General features: G+C 43.1%; 1 protein-coding gene across 1 annotated transcript in view; it reads right to left on the reverse strand.

Annotated features, from left to right (window-relative positions):
* RPTN (repetin) overlaps positions 1–2,013 on the reverse strand; it is a 5,696-nt gene extending 3,683 nt beyond the window's left edge. The window contains exons 1-2 of the mRNA XM_012733244.1: positions 1,876–2,013; positions 7–1,044 (exon numbers count right to left, since the gene is read on the reverse strand). Of these exons, the coding sequence (XP_012588698.1) occupies positions 7–1,044; positions 1,876–2,013 (1,176 nt within the window). The remainder of the gene's footprint in view (positions 1–6; positions 1,045–1,875) is intronic.
* Between the last annotated feature and the right edge of the window lie 7,217 nt (positions 2,014–9,230).

Raw genomic sequence — 9,230 nt, forward strand, 5'->3', positions numbered from 1 at the left:
ATTTGTCTGACCATACTGAGATCCTAGGCCTTGTATGCCTGCCTGACCATAATTCTGACCTTGTCTATTTGTCTGACCGTACTGAGATCCTAGACCTTGTCTTTCTGTCTGACCATAATGGGAACTCTGGCCTTGTTTGACTATCTGGACATATTGAGAATCACTTTCTTGGCTATCTCTGTTGCCATGACCTGATTCCTGACCCAGCCTCCTAGATGGTCTATAAAAGCCTGTTTCCTGTTGATTTGAATCAGTAGAGTAAGAATCCTCCCCTAGTTTTCTAGACTGATCATAACTTGATTGTAGTCTAAGCATTTCAGATTGATCATAACCAGAAGTTTGAACTTGTTCTTCATATTGATTTAAGGCAAGGATGTATTCTGGCCTTCTAGACTGGTCACTACTAGATTTATGATATAATTTTTGACCAAAGCTTTCTTGTATCCTACAATCACCACAGTGTGAGTCCCTATCTTGTCTCTCAGACTGACCACGATGGGAGTCTCTTCCTTGTCTCTCAGACTGACCACAGTGGGAGTCCCTATCTTGTTTTTCATACTGACTGCGATGGGAGTCTCTCTCTCGTCTCTCAGATTGACCACAGTGGGATTCTCTACCTGGTCTCTCAGACTGACCATGATGGGAGTCTCTTCCTTGTCTCTCAGACTGACCACAGTGAGAGTCCCTATCTGGTCTCTTAGACTGCCTGCAGTGTGAGTCCCTATCTTGTCTTTCATACTGACCACGATGGGAGTCTCTCTTTCGTCTCTCAGAATGACCACAGTGGGAGTCTTGTCTTTCTTCTTCATGCCTCTGTCTTGGTTGTCTGCATGTATTTCCTGGAAACTCAAAGTCTCTTGTTCCCTCCTGCTCTTCTTTTTGATGGGCAGTGCTATCTCCCAATGACCCATCATCCAGCTTATGATAGCAGGCTTGGGCCAGTTGGTACACCATCAGGAGATATTCACGAAAGTCAACACATTCATTTCTGTCTCTATCCAAGAGTTTCAGGATGGTTTCCACAGTCTCTGGGTCATTTGGACACTATAAGAAAATAAAAAAGAGAAAAATTAGATATTCGCCTATGGATACTAATATGCATGCGAATGTCCACACACCAGTTCATTCAGTCCATGGGCTCCCCCCACCTTGATTGAGAAACTATTAATCTGAAGAGGGCCAATCTGGGTTCTTGTCTTTGATAAGTTGTTCTCAGTATTTTATCCCTTACTGAGCAATGGGAGCATAACCACAGGGAAGTAGATATTTAAATCATCTCTGGAAATAAAATAATTAATTTGAGTCACTTGGGGGAAACTATCCTATTCCCTGATATACAATATTCTAATATTTTGTTTACATAGTATTTATATTTCATACAAATAAATCAATATATATTTATTTCCCATCATCTTGTGAAATCCTGCAGGGACAAAAATGATTTTATTCATGTTTAAGTCCCCAGTGCCTAGTGATAGAGCAGGTGGTCAGCAATTCTGTATTGAATGAATGTATGAACAAGATATGTAAAGCATTAAACTATAGAAGTCAATATATCATCTCAAATTTTCTTCTGAGAAATGGTTTTTAGTTTGAAGCTGTACCTCCAGTTGCTCAAGCTCAAGTATAGGAAGGGGTGTGTGTTTGTGTGTGTGTGTGTGTGTGTGAGAGAGAGAGAGAGAGAGAGAGAGAGTGAGCATATTGTCTGCCTGTGCACACAGTGTGGATATGTCTATGCGTGCTGGGAAAGAAGTAGGAAGGAACTGCCTATTATAGGCAGAACATGTGCAAATAAAACAAAAACATCAAGTCTTAGGTTAAGTGTCAATGTCACTTACACCTCACTCCATGGGACCCAAAATATATGCATCTTACCCGGAGGATGTCTCCAAACTCAGTCAAGAGCAGATGCTTCAACTCCTTCTTGTTCAATGAGTTACAATCCCCATTCTCTTTAGCATATTTCTGGAACACTTTGACCAAGGTGAGTATGCTTCTCAGGAGTTGAGCCATTTTGACAGAGACAGGTGAAACTAAAAGAAGAAGTGAGATTTTGTTTGTTTTTAGGCTGAAGACCAGGAGACAGCATTTTCATAGAGCAAGTTGCCCCTCTGTCAAGGTAAGAAGCTTAGAAGGTGACCCCTCTTTGTTAGAGCCCCTTCTTAACCATATACTTCACTCACATTGAACCACAATCAGGTTCCCCTAAATATGAGGTGCTATAGTGGAAAAATGCAACTCTGTCTCCTGCTAGAAAAAGTGGCTACTTCCTGAAAGTCAGAATATATATGGTAGCTGTTTTACATGCCCCATCCTCTACTCCAGGTGGGTCTTGTTTCATTGAAACTCCCATGATTAGAATGAAAAGGAAGGGTGATTAGGAAACCCTGGAGGCACTTTGAGAAAGTAAAGTACAAGGCATAATTTTCACCAATGAAGGACACTAGATAGACCTCACGAAACAGCCCTCAGTCTTCCAATGAGCCTTGTTCAAGTGGGGAAGGATGTCAGTGGTCTCCTGCCTTGGGCCAAGGAAACTTTTTGGTAGGTTAAATTACAAGTGGTTCTGGCCAGAATGATCATTTTGGGATTATGCTTACAAAACAGAATCAGTGAATACAAAAACTATTATAGAGAAAAAGAGCAAGTCAAAGGAACTGCACAGATAATAAGAAGTCTGCACAGTCAGCTAGGTTCATCATTGGTCCTATGGGAGGCTGCAGTCTTTTGAGTCATTGAGGACTATCTCAATGACATTTCTTCTGCAGTGATTCTATTGGGTTTCCAAGTCTCCAAACTGAAATCTTAACTGCAAAACACATGCTTTTGGGCTTCCAAAAGGGAAGCAAATAATGAATTGGATAGGACAAACCTTGTGTCAGTTCATGCAGCCTGATGGCCCAGGGCCTTATACCCTGATGCTATAAATTCTTGGTTCTTGCCTAACTTGCACAAAAGGTAAATGTTCCATATGGGAGACTAAACACTCCACCAATAGTTCTAGCTCACAGTTTTAGGATGCCTCGGTCACGCTGAAACCAAGCCATGAAATTTTTAGGCCCAAAAGCAAGCCACCTAGGTCAGCATATTCTTGGATGGAGCCAAAAAAAGAAGCAGGAGGGCACCCAACATTGTCAACCACAGGGACACAGCTCAGCCTACACATCACTGCCACCATTAGAGCCTTATGGAATCTCTTGTTGCTCCCCAATGCATGTCTTACCTGATTGAGGAAGAACGAGCAGAAGATTCAGAAGCTGGAGAGGATGTTGGAGACTCGAAAACCCATCCTATTTATAAAGATTTTAATTGTCCTAATACGCCATCCAGGAGCCACCCATTCTGGGGCAGAGCCTGAATCACCGTGGGTCCAGCCCAGCTCAGCCCAGTTTGACCTCACCCTCTGCAAACCGTTTGGTTTATTTCCTTCCCCCACTTGATCACAAACCTGTTTGTCATTCGTGTAGGCGACACTGTTCAAATCCCAGCCCCATTTAATTAGGGTAGTGTGTGTATGCCTTTTGTGGGGGGTCCGAAGGGCAGGGGTGTAGGTTGAGTACATCTTTAATAAGTGTCAATTACCAAGACTAATGGAGGACAACTGTCAACTCATACTTAAGAATATTATCCAGATAGTCACTTTACAAAAATCTGTCGAGCAGAAACTAGAGATTCTAAGTCTATGACCAGGATCTAGTTCCTGGAGATTTGTCTTAGGGATAATGTCCTACTTATGCAGATAATCTATGACTTTTAATCTGTCGACCTATTTTGAAATTATTTTTTCATTTACAGCTCTGCAGACAAGTGGTTGAAGTAGACACCTGATCCACTTGGGAGCAGGGGCGAAGTGATAATGATGGAGCTGCCTCCATTTGAGTCTTTTAAGGCCCTCCTTAAAAGTTAGAGTTGAGGGACAACGTGGACTGTCTGTGATATCTGAATAGAGATGCTGTCAGGATTCAAGGTCTTCATTTATTCTTTATCTCTGCGCCTGCATTATGACTACATATTTTAAGCACAGGAGTCTCAGTTTGGAATAAGCAAATTATTCAGTTATGAAAACACTTGAGAATCTTGTATGAAGAAAAAAAATTGTTTTATCTGTCCTTTCTGCTTTGCCTCATTAGAGCCCTTGTTGAAATTTTCCCTATGTTCTCAATTATCACTCAATTAGTAGCAGTAACATTTGTTATTATTGAATGTATTTTCAATTGCACAAAGAGATCACAAAGGTGCAGGGGGATTTTTAATTGAGCTGGACTAAAAATGGTCTACATAGAAAAAGATTTTGTATACAGAAGCAGGAATGAGAAGTCCTGAATGTGAAAATAGCTAGGTGCATGCTGGCAAGGTTTGGGTGCAGAGATGGGGAATAAATGGAGACCTTGGTCTCCGAAGGCATCTCCCTTCACAAGGGACCTTTATGGATTGGGCCCGGCTTCCCTTGGGAAGTGAGTTTAATAGTAATATGTTCCTTGAAGCACTTAGGTGGGTAGGTGATAGCACTGAGATTTAACCTCTAGGCTACCAGGGAGGCTCCACATTCAGGTGGATAGGGAAGAACACAGAAATTCAGGTGAGAGAAAGAAAGGATCCAAAGCACAGAGGCGAGATTGTGTAGGGTGTATCTGGATTAGAGTGAGCTGGTGAGTCTGGTTGGAGCAGAGGGCATATGGAAGAGCAGAAGCAGAGAATTTTGGAGCTCATTAGTAAATGTAGTCTTAGTGAGCCTCAGGGAAAGTTAAGGTTAAGTAGGTAGCTTCAGGACAGCGCAGGCAGGGGCTTCGGGAGAGTTACAGAGGCTTCTGAGATCAGTACAGTAAATTCTAAGAGGTGCTGACCAAAACATACCCAGAGATGAGGTCAGAGAGTCTAGGAGGACTAAATAAACAAGGACAGTAAAACTTGAGAGAATAAAGCCTTGGATAGGCTTGGATAGGGGAGGTAAAAGGGGAAACTCTAAGATAAGAAGTGGGGAAATTGGCACATGTGCCCGGAGGAATGTGGCCACTAGGAGAGAGAGCCAATCCCAGAGTGGGATGATGAGATTTTACTTATTTTTTTAAAAGGTTTTTCAATTTATACATACAGAAGAGGGGTACAGGCCAGAGGTGCTGGGGTGGTAAGGGGATTCACCAGAGACAGAGTGGGGAGCAGAACAGGCAGATGGACGAAGTACACTGCTGAGGGGAGCAGCAGGCAGGACAGGAGAGGTCTGCTGTGCCATGTAGGTCACCTCTGGGGCGGGGGATCAAACTCTCACTGAAGTGGTGGTGGCCAGCCTGCAGTGCTGTGCCCTCACCTGTTGCACCACCAGAAAGTGCCCAGGGTGATGAGATTTTATAATAGAGAGAAAAAGTTTAAATATCCCTAGACACAGGCCCACAAAAGCTTCTTTGACGCTCCCCAGTACAGTGTCACTGCTTTGTTCTTTTAAAGAAACTGTTCTTTACTTTCTTGAATAAAGTTTGCTTTCCTCTGATTACTTGTCTTAAAAGTCTGCTAATTCCTTTTTATGGCTTTGTGGGACAAGAGCCTATGGTGGTTCAAGGGCTAAATTAACAGTGCACACTGGCTTCATTAGCATCCTCATTTTACAGATGAAGAAATTGGGGTTCATCCAGATTGAGTGACTTGCACAGAGTCCCCATGGTTCTTATTCAATTCATTCCTAGAGTCCTTGTTTACCCTAGTCCAATGTGCCTTCTTCTATGTCCTTTGAAGCAGAATTTGGGCCTGCTTGAGGGTTTATTCTAATGAGAAATGGGAAGCAGGGAACATTTTGCTCAGGAAAGTGATGTGATCAAAGCAGTGTTCAGGGAAAATATTGTAACCTGATTGCAATAAAGTGACCAGCTGTCTCAGTTTGCCTAGGAGTAAGGGGTTTCCCAGGACATGAGATTTTCAGTTCTAAAATTGGGAGAGTTCTGGGCAACTAGGAGCAAGTTGGTCTCCCAGACTGTCGGGGGATGAATCCAAAGGGAGGTCTGTACAGGGCGACCAAGTAGAGTCTGTTGTAGCACCCACCTGAAAAATGACAAGTAATGGAAGGTCATTGGGTGATTGAAGGTGTGAGAGGGTGGGGCTTGGGGCAGATCAGATGAAGGGCGGGGGACATGGGGCTCCTCAGGCTTTGAGTCTGTGTACCTAGGAGAACTAAGGTGTACTGAAGAAATGTGACTTCTGCAGGGGCACATGGAGATGCAGTGTTAGCCCTGCTACTAGTGTTTCACTGGGCTTATGTCTTTTTGGAGTCTTGTCGTTCCCCTTCCCTCGTGTCCTCTCTGGTGTTTGTGTCTTGTAGTGCTAGTCAGGACTTGCTTAAGTCTGTTAATAAATACTGAGAGATGGTTCATGCTAAGATTCCCTTTCTGCTTTTTAACTTTACTTATGAATGCTCTTCTGTTCTAGCTCTTCTTGTCTTTTAGAACCAAAGCCAAGATATTTGGTAAACAAAGCAGAGCTGCCCTCTGAAGAAAGAAAGAGTAGATGAATTGGTTGAAATGGGAAGGTAGAAGGCATGAAGATGCACCTTGTCAATGGCGAAGCACCAAGCAAGTGTTCTGGGCGAGTTTGCAGTGGGATGCATTGGGGACTTCATTGACAGACTGATGACAAGAATCAGGAGGCTTTGCCAGACTCCTCCACGGGCTGCTACATGTGCTATTTTCACTCTGGGCAAAACCGACTGTGTGGTTTCAACTAGAAAGACAAACCACCTAGACAGGCCGCTCAATCACAGCCAGAGTGGGAACTGCCAGACCAATCTGCCTGCCTCCGAGAGGGCCTCACCTCATCCTCATCCCTCATCCATTTTGGCTCACACAACATCTTGGCTAACGAGGAGCTCCTGTGTAACTATGGCAACCGCAGCACGACTTCCATGGACTCACCCCTGGCTGGCCAGCCCTCCTCCACTCCCCCCTGCAATGGACAAAGTGCTCTCAAAGGGAACTGAAAACCAACTTTTTAAATACTCATATGCAAAAGAGAGAGACAGGTAGACCCAGAAGCAAATAAGGGGAGTCAGGGTGATAGAAAGCACCAAAGCTGTGGCCCTCTTTCTGTCGATACCGCCAAGGCTTCGGGACACTGTTCCTTTCGTTTCTGCCTGAGGCCACAGTGGAGAGGAAGAGTATGAGTTCAACAGTAGGAGCTGCTGGGTATGCATACGTACCCCATTGTATGTGCTCCCTTGGGAGAGCAGAGACTGGCCTGCTGGTCCCTATCCATTACTCAGTGTGGCACTGTGAGCACACGGGGCCTTTTGTAGGCATGGAGATCAATCAAAGACACAGCCCTTGTTCAAAGGAACTTTCGGTCTCACTGGGAGGTGCGATACACACGCTGCTTCTTTGATGCTCAAATTGCTACTCTCAGTGATTCATTGATTGTATTGGGAGAGGTTGAGTAGAGGGAGGAGGGGGCTGATACAGAGGCTAGAAATAACACTTATTTGAAGAAACCATGGACTACACTGGGTCATCTTGGGAAAATCACTTAAACTTTTGGTCTTGAGTTTAACTATAAAAAGAGAGGTTTGAACAGGACTTTAGAAGTTCAATTTTAACTTTGCTTTGTTCATGAAGTTGATAAAGGCTCAGAACATGACACACAGTCTTATTCTGTAGAAAGTGGGGCAGCAACAAAATTATGGGTGCTTGTTACTTAGTTAACAATTACAAATTGCAGGAGGACTTACATGGCTTTGTTTTGAGGACCTAGATCATTTTTCAATGTATTTTGCTCATTTATAGTTATGTTGGAATGTGGCCTTGCTGTCTCAAAGGCAAGATTTTGTAAGTTATAATTGATTGACTTAGTTTTGTGTACTGGGTTCTGTGTTGAACACTTAAATGTGCTTTCTTATTTATTTACCATGACAACCCACAGGGCAGGACATATATTTTTTAAACAAGGTCTCAGAAGTTGAAAGGCTGATTTAGTGTCATACGCTTGTAATTGACTGGGCTGGGTTTTGGACCCAATCTTCTGATTCTAAAGCCGTTGTTCACAACCTTTGTTATACTGTCTTTTTTAGAGCAGAAACAGTGATGGCCAACCTCCCCAATGAGAGAAATAGCTTTCCACAAACCTGAAATGAGTAAGAACAGAACAACTTCCTAATGATATGCTGTGAAGGAATCTGACCACTCCATGAGAACGTCCTAGTGCTTAACCAGTCAAATAGTTATCATTCTAGTACCTAAGTGGTTTCAACATATGGAAGGAAATTATAATCTATTTAAGGAGAAGCACAAATATTCTTAACTTATACAAAGAAAACCCACAGAGCCAAAGGACCCTTGTTTTTACTACTGACACAATGAGGTTGAAGAAGTTTCGCTGCAGCCCATTCCCTGCAGCCCATTCCCTCCCCTCCCCCTCTCACTCCTCTTTGGTCAGCCTTCAGGGGTTGGTTTTAAGTTTGTCTTTGACCCTTTGCTTAGTTTCTATATGTATTCCACATATAAGTGGCACATCCCGAATTTGTCTTTCTCCTTCTGCTGCTTGATTTTTTTTTTTTTTTTGAATTAGTGGTTTTGTGTTCTTTGGGTAGATTCCTAGGAGTTAAACTGTTGGGTCCTATGGAAGTTCCACTTTTAGTCTTTTGAGGAATCTCCACACTGCTTTCAATAGAGGTAGGGCAGTCTATATTCCCACCCACAGTGGAAGAGGGTTCTTTTTTTCTCTACTCACCCTCCAGCACCTGGCCCCTATGGTTCTCAACCCCACTGAAAGCCTTGGCTGTCCATTTTCTGCAGGATGCGGATGTGTCTTGTGGGTGTGACAGGATTTATTTTGAGCTAATGGGGTTTTCAGGGAGTCTCCTTGTCATATTTTGATTGAATCATTAGGGGTAATTATGGAACTCTTGGGCTTCCTTTTTCCTTTTGTTGAGATGTCTGGAGCTGCAGTGAGAAGAAATCCAGAGGGCCGGGAGGATGGGTGTTTGCATTATAAGGAAGGCCCTGTGCAAGCCTGGGGTAGACTCCATTCCTGATTAGTCCTTTGACATTAAGCAGGTAGATAAATTGCATACAGGCAAATGAACACCTTCCCCTGGAGAGGAATGGAACTAATTAATAGATATAAAACTCTTTGAGATTTCTTGATATTGCATTTATTATCACCTGCAAAATAAGTTCTCATTTTAAAATCTTCTCTGGAAGCTGAATTACCATTCTGCTAATTATAGGCCATTTCCATATTAATGGCATCTGTGA

The sequence above is a fragment of the Condylura cristata genome, unplaced genomic scaffold (assembly GCF_000260355.1).
Source record: "Condylura cristata isolate star-nosed mole 26May11 unplaced genomic scaffold, ConCri1.0 scaffold00040, whole genome shotgun sequence".
Classification (NCBI taxonomy): domain Eukaryota; kingdom Metazoa; phylum Chordata; class Mammalia; order Eulipotyphla; family Talpidae; genus Condylura; species Condylura cristata.